At 42.6% G+C, this 21,135-nt stretch overlaps 1 protein-coding gene across 1 annotated transcript in view; it reads right to left on the bottom strand.

Moving 5' to 3' along the window:
• Abca13 (ATP binding cassette subfamily A member 13) overlaps window positions 1–21,135 on the bottom strand; it is a 395,665-nt gene that overhangs the window by 254,071 nt on the left and 120,459 nt on the right. The window contains 4 exon segments of the mRNA XM_038325545.1: window positions 7,361–7,667; window positions 9,432–9,608; window positions 13,003–13,093; window positions 16,589–16,702. Of these exon segments, the coding sequence (XP_038181473.1) occupies window positions 7,361–7,667; window positions 9,432–9,608; window positions 13,003–13,093; window positions 16,589–16,702 (689 nt within the window).

The following is a 21,135-nucleotide window of genomic DNA, read 5'->3' as shown; positions in this document are numbered from 1 at the left end:
GCCTCTTTTAAAAGATACTTCGGTCTTCACATGCATCAAATTGTCCCCATTGCTTTTCTGCAAGTGGCACCTCATTGATTTACTTTTTAATAACACTCCTTAGTGGTGCTGTTTGTGTTGCATGGCTGCGTTAGCACTATCCAGAGTTCAAAGGAGAAGCGTTGATGGAATGAGCATCCTGAGTACAGTCCCAGTATGAGGAGTGACACAGAGAGTCCTGCTGTTGTTTTGTCACACAGAATACAGGAGTTGGATTTAAATGTGAGTCGGGGGTAGCAGTCCAGGCCTCATTTCCCACACCACGCTGGACTCTGCCTTTTCCTCTCCACTCTGCAACCATGTCCCAGATCCATCAGTATTACTACCTAGGACCAGCCCTCGACAACCATAGGAGAGCCTAGCACACAACGGGGTAATCACCAAGACAGTACAGTACCCTTGCCTCTTGCTTCTCACTCCCTTTCTTCCTCCTTCTCATTCCCTTCTAGAATTCATAGTGAATAAACTTATATTCAACTATTTAAAAGTTCTCTAGCTTCTATGGCTTGTGACCTAGACAAAGAAGAGGATAAGAAGAAGTTACCTTGGTCCCATAGCTCATATGGGGATTATGGGCACTGACAAACTACACCAGACACAAGCGAAGACACTTATTGACATTCTTACTTCACATTTTCCGTTCATACCTTCCACAGCTCACTCAGGAAGTTCTGGCAGACAGGCAGAGAGCTACTGTAGCTGCTGTTCTCTGAATCTAACACCAGGTAAAAAACATTACACCTTCCCTGGCTTTCAGCATCAGTAGGGAAAGGAACCCTCCACCAATCAGAGCAGTCCTCCAAAAAAGCAAGGTGCCACATGAGCCCTGCTCTGTTTTGCATCTAGTGTGTTCATGGGGCCATCCTTCCCTCACACATGATGATCTATACTGCACAAGCTAATGAGGTCGACAGAGCAGCAATTAGCATGCAATTCAAGAGAGGAGATGACAGTCGAAATTCAAATCACTGGTTTAACTCTCAAGGTCTTAGGATTAGCAAGCAGCAAAGCCAGGGCATCAGTGTGGGGTTTTGGTCCAATTACTTCAGCATTTCAGTGTGGGAATTTCAGTGGATCTCAGGAGTTTAAAAGCGATCACAAAACCTTAGGAAGCAAGTCTTGCCCCCCCCCCAAGTCCCAGGATCTGTGAAGAGGTGGGTTTTAAGATGCCCCCGGGTCATCCCTGTTCCCATTATGGTAAAGTCCTCTGGGATTTACCAGTGTGAGCTAACCATTCCCTTGCCACTCACAGAGCTCTGTGTCTTATTATCTTTCTTTCTTCTCCTAATTAATTATGAATGTATATTACCTGCTGTGCAAAGCAGTAAGTGACACCCACATGACAGTTACAGCCCTCTTAGGGCCAAGAAAAAAGTGTGTCATACAGTAAACTCAAGAGAAGTCTTTTTTTTAAGGTTTTCTTTTTTTTAATTAATTTTAATTTTTTACTTTTTTAAAGATTTCCATCTCCTCCCCCTTCCCTCCCCTCCCTTCCACCCATACCCCCACTCCACCCCTCTCCAGGACAAAGGGCCATCAGGGTTCCCTTCACTATGTTAAGTCCAAGGTCCTCCCAGCTCCCCCTAAGTCCAGGAAGGTGAGCAACCAAACTGACAAGGCTCACAGTGAGCCCGTCCATGCTGTAGAGTTCATGTTCATTGCAGTTCCAAGAGAAGTCTTTTTTTAACAAATGAATGGAAGAATAAGTATATGAGGCAATGAAGTGCTCAGAGGCAGAATGTGTGATGCTTTCACTTGAGGGTGTTTGGAACGTTAGTTGGGACCCAGTCATCATTGAATAGAACTAAGCCATTTAGTTCAAGACAGCATCTCCGACCTCGAGGCACTACATGGTGGACAGTTTTTGCTATGATTACCAAATCACCCCACATGTGCCCAAACTTCCCCACATACCATGTTAAAAATTGTCAGAAATTACAACCCATGGGCGCAAAATGCACCATAAAGACAAGGCTCTCACAGTAAACACCTAAGGAAGAAACAACTAATAATGCACTGAGGAAACAGACTGAAGAGCATGAGGATGCCCTGAGACTTCCGAGAGATGAGCTAGATGGGTATCAGCTGCTTTAGCTCTATCCATAAGGGTCTTAGAAAATAAATTTGCTTTTGGGTGAACAGTATGAAGAGCCTGCAGATTCCCTGAGGGTTCAAGAAGACACGGCCTCCTCTTCACTCTTCTCCAAGATGTTTGGGGGGCATAAGACATTGAGGGCTACACAGCAGAGTTCATTTCTTCCACCTGCCATGACAGCTGTTGTCATCAACCTCTCAGTGGGACAGGGCAAGACCAGGGCAGGGTGGAAGCTTCCAACAGCTTTGCCTCATGCATGTCAGGCATGTAGATTTTGTTGAGAAAGTAGAGGACAGCGGTGTCTATGAAAGTGATTTGCAGTAAACACAAGAGGAAAGCATCAAAATATACCAAATAAAGGGCCTGCTTGGGCACCTATGGGGACCGACAAGTTCGAAACTGACACTTTAAACTCCTCTGTAGCACCTCTTCATTCTCCACTCTTCCCAAGACCCTGCAAAGACCACATGCATCAACTCCTAGCAGCCACCACCCTGCCAGACCCAGCAAGAGCCAACTCCCACAATCTCCTTCCATTGGGCCCCACCCTGTGATGATATGAGTTGAGGGACTCAAATAACAGAAAAGAACTGAATTAACAAACATTCTCTCTACACAGAAAGTAATTCTATGGTATTACTGTGGTTCTCATTTTCTGAAATTGAGTGTCCTGCCTTACCCTCCAAAGTCATGTGTCAACACTTGAAATCCCGTGTGTTTATGAAATGCACTATAGTTTCGATCATGAAGCATCCCTTAACAAGTTTTTCATGTGTCCATTTTTAAATTATCCTTAGGATAATTGCAAATGTGTGACTTTCACACGGCCCCACTCCTGCCCATCTCTACAGTCTCAAATCACACCTTCTAGCCCACCCCTCCCTAAAACATTGACTTCATGGGCTGATGGGTGATACGCCACAGAGAGAGGAACAAGGACAGAGAGAGGAGGCATTCAGTGAAGACTGGCGATTCTCAGCTGAGGAAACTAAAACAGGTTGTCTTGTCAGGGATGGATTGCCACCTTCCTGCCTGTGGCTGGGTCCTTTCATCCTGCCTCTTCTCTTTCAATTATTCAAGGTCACAAGGACCAGCGTCCTGTGCATACATCATCAGTGTTTCCTTCCTATTAGATTATTCTTATCACCACATGACTTTTAAAAGAAGAGGAAAACAAAGCAAAATAAAATAGACCATCTTCTGCCCTAATACTCCTGCATCTATTGATCACTATGTCTTATCATTTATAACAAAACTTCAGAGAGTTGTCAGCAAAGGCTCCAGTTCTTTCACAGGCATCATTTGTATAAACAAACAAACAAAAAGCAAGCAGCAAACAAACACTGACTCCTAATTTTATCCATAGAAAAGCAGAAGCATCTCGACCTTTGTTGTACATCTAACTTTGGGGTCTCTGCATGTAGGAAGATTTAGTACTCTGAATATTTGTCTAAAACCTGGTGATACCCAACCTATCTCAGCCCACTTCAGAGCTGAAGGCACAAAGGCAAGATTCACTGCAGCATCTCACAACCAGCTTTTGTAGTGCACCATTCCAGACCCTCGAAAAGCAGCCCGGAGTCTCCAGTCTCTATCCTGAAGCAACAGTTCACATAAAATCCAAAAACAGCAGAGCCTCACAGACAGCGAGCACAGCTTTCTTGATGCCAGGGTGAGATCACCATCTAGCAAGGGCAACCATCTCCTGGGAACTGTTTGTCCCTTAATTTACAAGGACTTCTCTGGAGCAACTTGCTCAACCAGGGCTTAAATAATGATCAACCAGACCATACACATTCTAATCATGCCTGCCTCTCACCCATGGCTCCAGCTCTTCCTCTTTTTAATCCTAAAATTTAAAGCACTAATATTCTACTTTCCCTGAACACTCATTTTGATTAAATCCTTCCCTGATTTTCAACATTAATATTGCTGACTTGCTTTGAGGTAGGCACCTGGATTAAACCCAGGGAGCCCTGGCCTGGGGCCCTGGTTATAATGCTGTTCCTCCTAGCCAGGTGGTGATGATGCACACCTTTAACCCCAGCAACTGGGAGGTAGAGGCAGGCAGATCCCCAGGTTCGAGGCCAGCCTGGTCTACCTAGTGAGTTCCAGGAGAGCCAGAGCTACACAGAGAAACCCCAGAAGAAATTCTGCTCCTCCAGCTGTCAGGAGAAGTCATCACTTCTCACAGCCTTCCACATCCTCTGCAGTTATACAAGCTCTCTGATCTTGCCTCCTCCCATCATGCCCTGGTGTGCTCTTCTGACTCCACACACACCAGCCATGCCTGTCAAAGGGATGTATTACCGGTGGGTCTCTGGCCAGGAATATACCTTCCATTACATTTCTATACCCCCTCCAAGTCTAGTTAACATTTATCTTCATGGTGTGACCCACTCCCACCTCGCTGACTAACTCAGCGCACACTCCTGCCCTTCCATCCCACTTCTGAACACCATGGCAGCTGCTGCCATTAAAATTCAGTTCACTGTTCTCCTTTACTGCACTGTAGAGTTCCCTGAACTGTTGGTGCCCCCAGAGCAGGGAATTTTTTCACCTGTTCATTTCACTGATTCACCCCAAAGTTGGAGACTGACAAATAGCACATAAATGTCATTGAATACATTAATAAATTAATGAATATGCAACTTGTTCCGTGAGCAGCAGGGAACTACTGAAAACTATTGAGCAAATGTGCTTTAGGAGTTTGACTTGGGTGACTGAGTCCTTGAGATCTCAGCCTGCCTCGGTTACTGTGGGCACACTGAGTCTCTGACAACAGGCATCTTGGAATTAATGTTAAGAAAGGATGTGTCCCAAAGAGAGGTCTCCAGGATTTCAGTCTTTCAGAGAGGGAAAATAACTTCTTGGCAGCTTCAAGCAAGTAAAACGAATAGGTCTTAGGAACACATAGAGGCATCCCAGAGAGCAGGTAGAGAGAAGTGACGTCACGGCATGAGAGTCACACCCAAGCATGTGCTCACTCCAGCTTTCCGACAGCCATGTTTCTCATACACAACGACCGATCCCCAGTGGGCAGAGAGGACATGCCTTCCTCTAGCTCACACAATGATTCCTTCACAGGGCTCTCACAGTGCTAAGAAGCAGGAACTGAGGCTACCTCCACCTCTCCATGAGCACATTTGCTAGTATGTCCATTCTTCTTGCCAGGGAATCATCTGGTCAAGGTGGAGAGTGTCACCCTGTGGCTTATCTATGAACCAGACTGGAGGAAACAAATGTGTTACCACCCATATACACACAACCCCCGGTTGTATACATGGTGTTCATAACACATTCTGCAAGCTGAAGGAGACTGTTGTATGAGAGTTTTTTAAATCCACCTTTTGTCTTACGTTTTTAGCATTTGAATTTAAATGGAGCATTCGTGCATGACATGTGGCCAATGACAGCCGTATTCTTGGGTTCAGCTCTTTCAACAAAACAAATATTTTAGAAGCATTTTGTAATGTTGAAAATGTCCAAAGGAAAAACTATCACTGCTTTGAAAAGATAGAAAAGCTATTATTTTTACAAAAAAAGAAAGGAATTTTTTGTCTTATCAACCATTCGCCTAGTATGGCAATCCCTCAGTGGAAATGGGAACTTGGTCTCTCTTTGTGTCCCTGACCTTTGCTCTCTCTACCATACTAAGAGGCCCCAAAACACACTGAAACTGAGTTGCCTTCTGGCCCTATCCAGACTTCATCCTACCACCAAAGGCAAGCATCTCATAATGCCACTGTCATCAACAATGCACTGATGAGTTATAATAGCTGAGGCATATCACAATGCAGAAAGGAGAGACAAAAATAATCAAGTGACTTGTTCTCAAAGGGCCCACCAATCAGCTAGAGACAACGCCTGACCTCAGAGGTCAGGTGTACAGCAGCCATTACGGGCAGCATCATTGAAAGACAAGTATCTGGTCTGTTCTCAGAACTAGACTCACATGTCATTATCCCTCTAATGACCCCTCAATTCCTCCGGTGCTTTCAAGGGAGCCTCTAAGAGTCCCAGCAGATGCAGTGGACAGGGAGAGCAAACAACCCACAAGTTTTGTGACCCAGGAGCCGGTGCTTATGAGAACAGCCTCCATCCCAGGGAAGGAAGGAAGGAAGACCATTCCCACAGCCTTCAGCAGTGCAATTCATCCGCTTTGGCTCATGCCATAGTCTGACGACACGCAGGTGTGCTATGGAATGCTTGAGTTCACCGAACCTCTGCAACCTGGAGCCTGCACTCTATCTGCTAAGCGCACTCTGCCTGGCTCAGCTAATACCACCCAGCTTCTCCTCCAAGTCGTCTAACCAGCTGATTCACCTTTAGACAGTACTTTCTGTTATTACAGCTTATTTGCCAACTTACACAACTTAACTTCCACACGTTCCCAGATTGCGAACAGTACACCCAAGACAGGGGGCCTCGTGTGACTCTCAACCACCCTAAAATGTACAAGGCACCCAGCCTATTTTTCAAGGATTTAGGCCAAAGAAAGATTCACCTTGCTCTGCTTCCCCAGGAATGAGAAAATAGAGCTGGGAGGCAGACATGCAGAGTCCTCCTGGCTGGGGTTCATCAACTATATTATGACTTCGTTGAAAGCTAGAGATGTCCCTTAATCAGGTTTAAAATTACACTTAATTACATTAAGGGCCCTCTGAGTTTCTAGAGGGCTTTATTTCCAGGAATCATCTCCAGATGCAAGCATCAGCAAATATATAAAATAGGAGGCTTATGCATGCATGCATGTACTCGCACGCGCCTGAGTGCGCGCGCGCGCGCGCACACACACACACACACACACACACACATTTGCTTCATCCCTACATTACCTGCTTTACCTAATGCAATGTCTACATATCCCTCCAGTCACATGGATTCAGTATAGTACAGGGCACAAAACTAATTCATGTTTTGCTTGAGAAACTTCCTGGAATTTTCTGTTCAAAGACTTTCATTCTGTGGGCAGAATCAGTTAAAACTGAGGATAAACTATATGGCTCTATCACTGCATTCTGTCTAAATAATTCAAATATATGTTTTTTAAAAAGAGAGAATCTTAAGAAATTAAAAGCAGGAACCGCCATTTTAAGGTCATACTTTGAAACAGCAGTAGAGAAACTCAAAGATTTTTTTCTCTTTATTCTGTTCTCTAAGTGCAGAATTCCTCTCCGGGTAGGTAGACACTAGAGAAAAAGGTGGCTGACCACCGCTACTCACAAGTCACTGGTGTGGCATGGGTAGGGAGCTGCCTGCGCCTGGGTTGTTGGCTCCACGGCTTCCTGTCCAGTCTGTACTGCAATGATGGCTCTCTCGATTATGTCTTGCAATGGGACAAAAATGTAGTTATATTTGAACCCATCAGCTGGTAGATTCTGAGGATGAAACTTCCAGGAAGGATATTTGATCAAGTCTGTCCTCATACTGTATAAGATGTTGGTCCGGATTGTATATGTGACATGAGGTGGCAATTTACGACGTGCTGATCTGATGTGTCTGTGCCCCAAGGAACTGTTGAATATGACACCTGGTAGCAGGAAAGAAAAAAGTGTCATGCAAGTCATAGTTGTGACACACAAGATGGGCAGGATAACGGGCATAACCTGAGATTCTGCAGAGCCTCCCACGCCTGCAGTGGTGAACACAACCCCAGGAGGGCAATCAAACAAAATACTCTGTTCTATCGGCAATGGAAGCAAGACCCTGTAATACACAGTCCAAGGTACCTTTCCAATTTTAGAAAACACGATAAATATTGTGGTATCACCAACACAAAGACTGTATTCATTTCCCATTTTGAATAGACCTGTAAAATGACTCAAAGCTGCTCAGATAACCAAGCATTAGCTCCCTGGTGCCACAAGTCCAGCCAGCTGCACAGAACCTCTGTCGTCGAGTACTTACACCTGGAAGCTTAAATGTAAGAGGTTCTCTACTGCCTAGATTCTCTGTATTTAATGGAGAACTATTACTGTAAGAGGAATTGTGTTCCCTCAAAATGCAAACTCCGGGAGATCAGAATGTGATCACCTTAGGAGAGAGCATTTTGTGGGGGAGGGAGGATAATGCATATGCATTTGTGTGAGTAGGTGTGCTTAATACACACACGTGTGTGAATGCATGTGCATGCATGTGCATGACAAAGGAAGACATCGGGTGTCCCTTCACACCATCGCTCTCCTATTCCCTTGAGACACGGTCTCTCCCAGAACCTGAAGTTCTGCTGGCAGCTACAAAGCCCCAGCAATGCTGTCCCTGCGGCCTTAACACTGGGGTTCAGACTTACGTATATAGCCTGAGCTGTTTGTTTATGTTTTTTGTTTTCAGCATGGGTGCTGTGGATTTGAACTTAGGTCCTCAAGTTGCACAACAGAATCATTCCTTTTCCACTGAGCCAGCCATCTACCCACCCATGAGGATGGTACCTTGAAGGGAGTTGTCATGTTAAAATGATGCTCTCAGAATAGGCCTTAATTCAACATGATCATATCCTTATGAAAAGGGCAAATTTGGCAGATAAGGGAAGAGATTATATAAAGAGGCTTCAAAAGGAGACATGCATCCATTAGTCAATACATGTGTGTGCACTGGATACCCTTCCCTGATAGCCATCAAAGAAAACCAATGGGCACCTTATTTTCCTCCTTCTAGTCTACAAAACTTTAATGCGACAAGTTTTGGCTGGGTCCCCCAGGCTGAGCTTAATAGCATTTTGTTACAGCATCACTGTGTCTCCAGCAAATTCATCTTAAATCTCAATGAACTCAGTGACGTTGGAGACATGCTCTAGCAGAAGCATATGTACTGAGCTTGCACAAGGTCCTGGCTTGAATCCATAGCACCAATCAACAAAGTAATAATCCAATATTTGCTCAGAAAGAACATCGCACTTATGCTGAATAAATGTACAAGCGATAATAGACGCCAGCCAGCCATTGTCATCTTTCTTTCCTACTTCAGAGCATCAAGATACTGTGATAAAAATAAAAGTGATAGAGGGAGTCTGAGTACATTGCTCCTCGTGTGAGGTTTTACCATGAAATGAAATCAGAACAGTAAAAATAGACAGGGCAGGTAGTAAGGCCCTGGGGACTGTGAACAGCTGCCTGTCGTTACAGCGTGGGGAGCATCTTTTCACTAGCTCGGTGCATACACCTCTGCTCCACTTTATGGTTCATCTAGAAAATACTTCTTCCTGAATCCACTTGAGATGTGCTTAGGGAGATGAGACAAAATGACCACCTCCTGGAGCTGGTGCTTTGGTGAGCACATATTTCTGCCAAGTACTTACTGGCCAAGAAATTATTCTGCTGCATGAGTTCATGTGCCGTGGTCTCCAGGGTGCCAACAGTCTCCACTGCCTGGAATCGGTCCAACACCACACAGGAAGAGAGATTGGCCAAGATACCACTCAAAAACTGGAAGTGTCCAGCCCCCTCATGGTTAAACATCTGGTCCAGCGTCTGTCCTGGGGACAGCAAACAAATCAGACATATCAACTTCTCTCTATAGCTTGCTGTTTATATAATGGGTCTCTCATAGTTGAACATAAATAAGAATGCTTAATTAAAAAATAGCTCAAAAGAGTCCAGTTTTGGTCACACACAAAATTAACTAAGTATTTGCCAATAGCAAACTCAGCTTTATATATATATATATATATGTATATATATATACATATATATACATATATATATGTATATATATATGTATATATGTGTGTGTTTATAAATACATCTAAATACTTTATAAATATATATAAACTATATAACACACAAAAATATATTCTCTGTATTATTGATACATCAAATTGGGAAAACATCAAGTAAATTACGATTTTCATGAAGGCTCTTACCTAATCAATAGATGAGTTTTTGATGGATTCATAATATGATGGCTCTATTGGGCAAAGGTGAAAAGTAGGAGGAGGGGTCTTTGCAGGAAGTATGTCACTAGGGCATGTCCTTTGCCCTGACTGCTTCCTGCATGACTTTTCTTCTACTTCCTGCTGCCATGATTTAAAATGTTGTGCTACACCCCTCCCATCATGATGGACTGACACCTCTGAAACCCTGAGCCAAATAAAGTGTTCCTCTACTAGGCTGTTTACATCATGTAGTTTTTGCATGAGCAAGCACTGATCCTTTTTGTTAACTCTAAAGATAAAATGACATTATTTTTAAATGGTATTAAAAAGCATTGCAACAATGATGGCAATAAGCTTCCCTTAATTATAGAATATAATCCTCTGGACTAAAGGTCCACAGAGGGGATTCCTGCTTAGAATAAGGGTCCACTTGTTATAAAAAGAAGGAGGAGGAGAAGGAGGAGGAGGAGGACGAGGAGGACGAGGAAGGGGAGGAGGAGGAGGACGAGGAGGAGGAGGAGGACGAGGAAGAGGACGAGGAGGAGGAGGAGGAGGAGGAGGAAGAAGAAGAAGAAGAAGAAGAAGAAGAAGAGAAGAAGAGAAGACGAGAGACGAAGAAGAAGAAGAAGAAGAAAAGAAGAAGGAGAAGAAGAGGAGGGAAGAAAGATTCCTGAATTAGAGTAATTGCCCTGGCACTTCCTTCTTAGTATAGACTTTTAGAAATAAGGGCTGGGACGATGGCCTCCAGTACATTATAATCATGGGACCTACCTGAGTTTATATCTCCAACACCTATTTCAAAAAGCTGGGTGTGTCCATACAAACCTGTCACCTCCTTGTTGGGGGTGGATAGATATAAGATGAGGGCAAGCAGGGCTAGGTCAGCCTAGCCAAAGAGCAATCAGCCCCAGATTCTGTGAGAGACCCTGTCTCCAGGGAATAAGGCAGAGAGCAATGGTGAAGGATATCAAATGGCTTTCTCCAGGCTATAGATGTAAGCATGGGACTATTATTCAACACAGAAATTCCCTCTGTGGTCCTTTAGGCCTGAGGATTACCATTCTATAATTAAGAAAAGTTTATTGTCTTCTTTCTTGCAACATTTTTACCTCCGTTTTAAAAAAATATTTCATATTATCTTTAGGAGTTAAAAATTATCAAACATTGCTTGTTGTGACAAAATTCTTGATATAACAGCCTAACCAAGGAACAATTTATCTGGCTCTACACACACAGTGTGCACACACATAAAATAAATAAACAATCAGAATAAAAATCTTCACTATGGCTTCAAACAACAAGCAGTGCAGAAAAGACTTGAATGTCTGAGATCTGAGATCAGATGGGTATTCAGGACTCCTGCTGATAAGAATCACTAAGAACCCTAAAGCAAGAGAGGACCTGGGTTCAGTCCCCAGTGCCGGCATGTGGCTTACCACCATCAGGAAACTCTAGTTCCGGCAGCTCCTATGTCCTCTTCTGAATTCAAGCAATAGGTACACATATGGTGAACATACATACATGCAGACAAAACTCTCGCACACACAATTCAAAAAAACAAAAAATAATAATTTTTAAAAGAACTAAGAGGTTATTTATCCAGAGATCCCATGAGGCTTAGACCTCACTGGCTTCTAAAGACATGGACTCTAATAAACACCCATTTTTTTTTAAATTCAGACTCTTCCCTACCCTAGTAGAGTTTCTCCTCCAGAGGAGAGCAGGCCATAATGGGATTAAGAGAATGTCACCCTACCTCAGCTCTCTGCCAAAATCAAGGAAATAAATGATCTGCTGAAGGTAATTCCATCTGGAGATATAAATTTATCTATACTACCTTTCACTATTAAATACCTAGTCATCAATGAAAAATACTTAATAGTCATAGAGATAGGGCAGAGAAACAAAATTAAAGAGAAAAAATAAAGACCAACAAAAGATGAACTGAATAGTTAATAGCAGGAAATTAAAACATAATTGGGCATAATTATGTTGAAAATAGAATGGCAATAAAAAATGTAGAAACTATGCAAAAACATATAAGTGAAAAATATAACAATTGAAATAAATTCATGGAAGATGACAACTAGCTAATCAATATAAAAAAAATCACAAAGTAAAGCCAACTGGTCCAGTAAAACCACAAGTAGGGAATTTTACATCATGAAATTTGGTTTTCATCCTGAAAAATCACTGTATAAAATTATGGGATCAAGCTACGACGTATGGGTGACAGCTGTACAGCTTGATCTACTTGTGGGATCCCCTAGGACTGGGAGCAGGGCCTGCCCCGAATGCTTTGGCTGGCTTTGGGGAACCTATGCCTCACTCTGGGTTGCCTTGCTCAGCCTAAGTCAAGGGGAGGAGCTTAGTCCTACAGCAATTTGCCATGTCATGCTTTGTTGCTGTCCACGGGAGGACTGCACTTTCTGAACAGAAACAGAGGAGGAGTGGATTCGAAGGTAGGTGGCAGAGTGGAGGTGGGGAGAAGGAATAAGAGGAGAAGAGGGAGGGGAAATTGCTGTCAGGATGTTAAATAAATAATTTTATTTAATAAAAATATTATCTTCAGGCTGGTACATAGTAGCTACAAGAATTTTATAAGTGGATTTGGGCCCCATCCGTAAACTACTCCTTTGAGGATATACAAAGTTCCCCGAATATGAAATTCTTGTGTCCCAAGCATTTTAAGTAAGAGATATTCAACCTACTCTTACCACTTTTGCAAACAGTACAGCCACCAATTATTTTTCAATAAACCTAAGTGTTATACCTAATGAAATGCTTTCCTTTCTCTAGTCTGCTGCAACCAGAGAACATCAGGTGTGAACAAATTTGGGGCATATCTACTTCAAGCCCTTCATGTTACAGATAGCGAAACAGAAATGGGGAGTGTAAAGGTCAGTTTGTTAATCTCACCAGCAACAGCATAGCCGACGGAGTAGGAGCCAAGCACTCAGTCAGATGTACCCACCCAAACCATCGGCGCCCTTACCATATGTGTGCAGATCTTCTGTGAGCTTGTCCACGTCAATATCCAAGTGGCTCTCTACAAAGCTTCTTATGAATTTGTTTCTCAGGACATCCTAAAGAAAAGGAAGGAAACTTGGTAGAAATGATGGCATTACACCTTCTTAGTCAATTAATACTTATTAAACTTACACAAAATTTAATGACACGGGAGAAAGAAACATAAAATGGATCCACGTAAAAGAAGTTTTCAGACATGTTCTGGTGAGGTTTTTGTCAACTTGACACAAGCTAGAGCAATAATCTGAGAAGAGGGAGCCTCAGCTGAGAAAATGTCCCCGTCAGATTGGCCTGTGGGCAAGTCTTTGTAGCACTTTCTTGATCAATGACTGGTGTGAGAGGGGCCCAGCTCACTGTAGTGCCATCCCTGGGCTGGTGGTCTTGGGTTGTATAAAAAAGCAGGCTGAGCAAGCCATGAAAAGCAAGTCAGGAAGCAGCATTCCTCCATGACTTCTGCTTTGGGTTCCTGTTTCCAGGTCCCTGCCTTAAGTCCCTGCCTTGACACCCTTTTTGGTGAACCATGATTTGAAAGTATAAGTGAATAACCGTTTCTTTTCCCCAAGCTGCTTTTCTGCACGGTATTTTATCACAGCAATAGAAACCCTAACAGAGGCAATACATCCTAATAAATAACAAGTCAGCATTTGATACAGTCTTGAGCCTTGAAAAAATAAAGACAATGATTATAAAAATATTATAATTGCAATGGTGCTTTAATGTGGAAAATGATGGGCAAGTTTTCCTAACAAAGCCTTGGGGTTATCTTTTCTTTCCCATGATTGCCCCTCTACAACACCTCTCTGTGGACCAGTTGTGTGCAGAGAGGTAGTGGTTACACAGAAGGACTTATCATTTCCCAGAGCCACTCTGGGGGCCGACATGCAAAGTCATGCCTTCAAAAGCAGCTTGGGCCTTGCTCTTCTCTCATTGTTTCAATGTTGCCTCACCTCTCGATGGTTTGCTATTGAGAGCTCTCCAGAATCAATCTGCCTTAATAAAATTCTGCATTTTAAGTTTTGCAATGGGCATGCATGTACTCCATGACCAACAACCAGCAGGAAACTAGAGATGCAGTGGGTCCTCACGCCAGAATTAGGACATGGGAGTTATTAAGCACTCGCTAGTTGGAGGAGGGGGAGATGACTCCGCAGTTAAAGGGTCTTGTTGCCAAGCCTAACGGCCTGAGTTTATTTCCCTGGACCTACATGGTGGCGAGAGTACACACACACACACACGTGCATGCCTAATAAGTAAAATGCCTAAGTAAATAAAAGAGGATGGTCGAGTTCATCAGTGGATAATGTTAGCTATGCTTTATTCTCAAACCACAAAAGTTAAGCCTCCTCGTGTTACCTGTACCTGTACCTTCTGCACTTAGCTCGTTCTCAGCTCACTCCTGCCTCGTCCTTCAGTGCTTTCATCTACTCAGGTCTATGCAGACAAGACTGTATTGTGAAGTCTGGTGCCTTGCTCTTTCTGAAATCTTGCCTGTCGTCCTTCACTGGGCAACAGATATTTGCCTGACAGAGTGCAGGGTACTTTATTACACATCAGTTCATTTAATCTCACAGGATTCCCTGGGGGAAATTACCACTGCCTTTTCCTGGAAGGAAAATAAGCTATAGAACAGTTGGGGCACCACTCAAAAGCAGTAAGGACTCCACCTAGGGGCAGAACCAGGCTTGGTCTTCGCAGCAAACAGTGGCAGCTTTCCGCAAGCAAAATCCCATATCTTAGAATAGGAACCAATGACCACACAGCCTGAGTTAGGTAAAATGCCCAGTAAGACTGAGTGTGTGGCTTTAGTTTCTGACATTTCTTCCTGGTGAATAGTGCTCAACCAACTGCAGCCTTCTTGGGGCATCATGCTGGGTATTTGCAGCTACAACAGAGGCCTTATAAACCTAAAGCATCTTCTATCAGGTCCACTGCAGAAACACTTGATAGGATCTGTGTTAACAAAGGAAGCCATGGACACACAAATTAGGATGAGACAGCATTACAGCACTAGGTGCCGTGTTCGGGGAGCTGCGGGGCTGACTGGAGTCTGGAGCCTTGCCTGCTCGCATCTCCCTTCCTCTACATCAGGTGCACACCATCATCGTATGTCCCTGCCTCTTCTCCATCACAACTTCCTCTTCTCTTGCTCTCGTAGACATTTCTTGTAGTGAAATTCTTCCGTTTCAAATAATAATTTTTATGCTGTGAGAGTTTCATACATTTATATAAAATCAGCTGGGCCGTGGTGGCGCACGCCTTTAATCCCAGCACTCGGGAGGCAGAGGCAGGCGGATCTCTGTGAGTTTGAGACCAGCCTGGTCTACAAGAGCTAGTTCCAGGACAGGCTCTTAAAAAGCTGCAGAGAAACCCTGACTTGAAAAATCATAAAGAAAACAAAAGCAAAAAGACATTTATACAGTGTCTACTAATCATATCCATCTACCACCACCTCATCCAACAACTTCCCCTACCATCCTCTGGCCAATCTCGCTCTCAGTTTCATATGCTTTTATATTACTTTTGTTATAGTTAATTCCCTGAGTCTAGTTAGTATCCCATGTGCCCATGGTGTATGGCCATCCACTGGGGTATGAGCAACCTACCAACAGCCACATCCCAAGGGATAGATGCTCGTTGTTCTTGGAGAACCTAGAACTACCCAGAAGCTTTTCATGGCTGGCCAACCCCACAGCTCAGCTCATGCACACTCATCATTACACTATGCTCTCCTTGTTCACAGGAAGAAGCCTAAGGGGCAGACCTGTTCCATGATCAGGTCACAGTCACATGACCAAGCATGGGAAAGGAGGATCATACCTATCCATTGTGGCTCCTAAGCCCACGATGCGAACTGTTTGTTCAGTGATTAACATGTAGGTCAACCGTGAACAAAATATGGGCAAATACCAGATTTTCAAGTTATGATTTCACATATGCCCAAGAGTTACTAGGCAATCTGCCTGAGTTATCATTTTACACGGAACAGCTCTTGGACTCTGAGGAAATGGCTCCAGTTTAAACCATAATTTTTCAAAATTAGAGTCTTTTTTATTTTTACTCACATATGTTAATTATAAATAATGGGTTTCATCGAGACATCACCATGTACATATATAATAAATTTTATTGTATTTATGTCCTATTTCCTTATCACATCGCCCTCCCACTCCTGCTGAATCCCTCCTTCCCAGCTAATCCCTTCTGTTTTTATCTAGTGTTTTGGTTTCATTTTGTTTTTTCTGTTTTGAGTGACCCGTACAGTATTGAAAAATGATAAAATAATAAATTTCTAAATGGAAAGAATGTAAACTATTTAAAAAGCATTAAATTTAATAAAAACTTTACAGTATTTAGTAAATTATTAATTTTCCATAGAGCTAATTTGCATGGGAGAAATACTAAAAATTCACAAAGTTTTTTTAGACATATACAATCTGTTGACAGCCGACTGGGAACCCATTTATGCTTCAAACTAGTTAAATATTTGTAGGGCTACCCCAATATCTCAGTCAGATGACAGCAGTAGGTTCCCAGCCCTTGGTCACACATACCTGCAACTGGCTGAACATCTGTCCATTTCCACTTCCCTGGAAAAGTCTGGATAGCTTCAGAAGTGTTTCCGATAAAATTTTTATCTTATCCACAAAGTAAAAAGTATAATTAGCCTGCAATGCAGAGCACATGAAGATGTGTCTTTAATTGTTATGTCAAGAAAGTCCTCTATCATCTGGAACACGGGAGCAAACATCATGTGTGGCATTCATCACAGAATCAGGGCTTGCAGCAAAGTGCCCAATGCCCTCTAAGGAGCCCTGGCTCTCAGACCTGTCTTCTAAATGTTCCCATAGCATCATGCCCAACACTCACTACTGTATCCCCAGGGTTAGGCCCACTGGCATGCAGAGCAAATGTCTTCGTACTTACTAAGCAAAATACATTTGCACATCTCCTCCTACTCTGAACTATGTCCTCAACTAATAGCCGTGAGTTTGTTTTCCAACTCTGTAGTGATGGGAGCAGTAGGCTGCATTCCGCCCAGCTCCCGCACAGCTAGCTTAGCCCCAAAAATAACAACACACAAACTGTATTCATTTAAACACTGCCTGGCCCATTAGTTTTAGCCTCTTATTAGCTAATTCTCACATCTTTCTTTAACCCATATTTAGTAATGTGTGTAGCACCACAAGGTGGTCACTTACCAGGAAAGATTCAGCATATATGACCTGGCAGCTGGCTACCTGGTGTCTGTCTCCGAGAGGAGAGGCATGGCGTCTGCCTATGTTGACTGCCTGAAGCGTCTGCCTGACACTGCTTTCTTTCTCCCACAATTCTGTTCTGTCTATTCCACCTACCTATGTTCTGACCTATCAGGCCAAGCAGTTTTCTTTATTAATTGACCAATGAAACAACAGATATACAGATGATCCTCCTCCATCATTACCAGTAGAGACTAAATGTTATTCCTTTATTGCTGCTGACAGAGTGCATTCATACACTATTTTTCAAACATAATTTGATGTTGTAAAATGATGCGCAGTCACAAACCCATAAAAATCGTCCTGCCTTTCTCCTCTCAGGATAAAGAGAATCTATCTAGTGAAACCTTAAATAAATGAAAAGTTGTATCCAAAAATGATGACAGTTGTAACAATTATGTCTAATACTGAAAATGGTCTTTCATAATATCAAAAGAGCAACAAGGAAGGAGAGCTTGGGACTCTTGTCATTTCTCCCAAGGGTCACTGGGAACCTCTCTTGGCAGCATGGGAAACAAAGAACATTCGCTGCAGCTAACTGTGGAAGCCTCAAACGCTTAATTTCAGTATTCAGGAAAAATACGGGCAGAGAGTGTTGTAAGCACTAAGCTAAATTAATACATTGCTGCTTTGGCAGAAGATGGAGTGCATACCAAATGCTCAGCATGTTGCTAAAAAAAATCACACAGGCATGAAGAGGGAGGATATATTATAAATGCAAATAATTTAGTGGATTGTAAAAATTCTTAACTCTGATATAGGGAATACCTAAAGACACAGATAAATCCAAATAAGTATGTGAATATACATAAATATAGATAGAAATTGATAACAAATTCAATAAATCAAGATATACTAACTTATATATTACACCCTGACCTTCCAAAACCCCAAAATTTACTACAAATCCACTTCAGATAACAAATTATTTATATATGCTTTAATAATTTTTATCAAAATTTCATGCAAATAATTTTAAAATTTAAAATGCTATCATTAATCATATTTCCTTAAGTTTTAAGAATGTATTGCAGCCAAGTGGTGTTGGTGCACACCTTTGATCCCAACACTCAGGAGGCAGAGGCAGGCAGATCTCTGTGAGTTCGAGGCCAACCAGGTCTATAAGAGCTAGTTCCAGGACAGGCACCAAAGCTTCACAGAAAAACCCTGTCTTGAAAAACAAACAAATAAAAGTATTGCATAAATTACTTCATAGAAAATTAGAATACTATTAGCTATGTATTGGGTATAGTCAAAGTCCAGATCTAAATACACTTGTTATCAAACTGAAAGGTAGAAGTTAATCATGCAACTAACACATAAATAAAATGATAAGGAAAGTCAGAAACTCAGGTAATATTCTTGCATCTCCCCAGCTCACTGGCCTTTACACTGTGCTAAAATATTTTCTAATTTTAGAGAAAGCAAGGTGGGGCATGACAGTAGTGGAGAGGGGTTGGAGGGCAGAAACAGAGGGAGAAATCTTATAATTATAATTTCAACAAATAAAAAAATTTAAAATATATAAGTAAAGAACATAAAACAGAATATCTAAGGAAAAAAGAATAAAGAAATTGGTCAAGATAAAAGGAAAACCTAAATGACTTACAGAAAGAACAATGAGAGATTCCTCGATATAAATAACAAAATGTGTAAATCTCTGAGAAGCCCAGTTCTCAGTTATATAATATTTGCTGAATTATTGGGATTCATCTGAGTCATTTAATGAGCCAATAAATACTGAATCCCAGTTTGCTTTCTGTTGCTGTGATTAACACCATGACCAAATACTACTTGGGGAGGAAAAGTTTTATTTGGCTTCCAGGTTCCAGCCCATCTTTGAGGGATGCCTGGGCAGGAACTAAAGCAGAGAGCACAGAAGAACACTGACTGACTTGCTTTCTCTAGCTTGCTCCATTACCTTTCTCATAGGGTTCAGGCCCACCCGTGTAGGAATGACACCATCCATAGTGGGCAGGGCCCTCTTAGATCAATCAGCAATTAAGAAAATGCTCCACAGACAAGGCCTCAGGCCAATCTGATCTAGGCAATTCCTCAATTAAGGTTCCCTCTTCCTGGGTGACTCTGGGTTGTGTCAAATTGACAATTGAAACTAACGATGACATCTTGATAAATACAAAATAATCTTAAAATTCAGGCTAATTTGTATATAATAACATCAGCAAAGCTATCAAATAAAAAGTTCATTATAACGTACTGATATATGATGCTTGTTTTTATTTTCTCATAAGATATATATCAGAAACAAAATGAAAATTTTCTAAGAAGCTGTAAGAAAGCCTCATCCACAAACCACTTGCATTGATGGGAAAGGTCTAAAACCAGCAACCACTTTGATGAGGCTACCTGTCTCCAAGAGCATGACCTTCAAATGTTATGAGCTAAAAAAGATTAATAATAATAATAATAATAATAATAATAGACCAGAAAAATGCTCAGTTATAAAAATCCTTGCCTCACAAACATAAGGACTTGAGTTTTGATCCTCAGAACCCATGTCAACAGTGGGGCATGGGGACATGCACTTGAAATCCCAGCACTTGTGGGGCAGAGCCATGAGGATCCCTGGAGCATGCTGGTCTGCCAGATTAGCCAAACCAATGAGCTCAGGGTGTAGTGAGACCCTGGCTCAAACATGAGTTTGGTTGCAGGACGTAGAGAAATCAATATCTAACATGAAGCATCGTCCCTGCTCTTGGGTTTCTGTGTCAGAAGTTGCTGTGCAGGCTACTGAGGAATAAAATGCATCAATACACCCATTTCTGGGAAAATGTGCCCACTGCTGCAATACTGACAATACTATTATGAAGTTAACCAAATGCTTTCTAATCAACCTTGAGCCCCACTCCACAGGAGGAAGTTCATATCTGGTACGGGAAATCTGATCCAAAGCCCATGAACATGAAGGTGACAGGCATTAGTGGGGAACCCGCTATTGTTATTCTGCTTAATGTCCGTGCTAGGAAATTGACTTCTAAGTGTTTATGTCTATACACATAAGTGGAACAATATCAACATCCTGCCCTTCCCCCAAGGCATCATGGGAGAGGGAGTGAGAAGCACGGAGAGCCGGAGGATGGGGAGGAGTGCTGTGAAGGGCTGTCTACTGGCCATGACAGAGGTGCTGCACACAGGAACTTAGAGCAACGGCAGAGAGCTCAGCAGAGAGAGGCTGTCTGTGTAAGATCTGTGCAAGGTTAAGTCACCCAAAATTCTGGCAAGTCCGAGTGAGGGACTCAGAGGGCCACACCCCTGGCTTAGGAAGCACGGGCAGCTGGTGATGGCTCTCTAGAGGAAAGATGGTCTTCTTTGGCATCATAGACACTGGTGGGTAGCCCATGCTCCAGTATAGACCCATACTTGTGATGTCTGGACATGAACATCTAACTTAACAATGACGAAAACGTCCATATGTTCCATAGCAACTGTACTTTGAAACTAAACTTCAACCTTTCCACAGGATGCCAGCACATAGTCTGACCCTCTCTTGTGAGGCAGAGTGGCAGGAATCCACAGCTACTAGTAAGCATGTGACCATAAGGATAAACAGGCAGTGTGCTAGGGATAAAAAGTACCTGCTAAGCTGTGATCCCCATTAAGCCAAGTGAAGTGACAACATACTCCAATTCTATGCACACTCCTGCAGGCATTATACAGAGAATAAATATCGGAGGGTAAGACGCCCTAAACAAAAACGAGCTTCTGGCAGGACTCAGAGTGGTACAATGTCAATGCTAGTGTGCCTGGCCTGAATGTGAGTCATAACTCATAACTGCCACAGAGAACACTGTACAAACCCTAAAAACATAATAAATGAACGC

The sequence above is a fragment of the Arvicola amphibius genome, chromosome 1 (genome assembly GCF_903992535.2).
Source record: "Arvicola amphibius chromosome 1, mArvAmp1.2, whole genome shotgun sequence".
Classification (NCBI taxonomy): domain Eukaryota; kingdom Metazoa; phylum Chordata; class Mammalia; order Rodentia; family Cricetidae; genus Arvicola; species Arvicola amphibius.
This window is presented reverse-complemented; position numbering and strand designations above follow the sequence as displayed.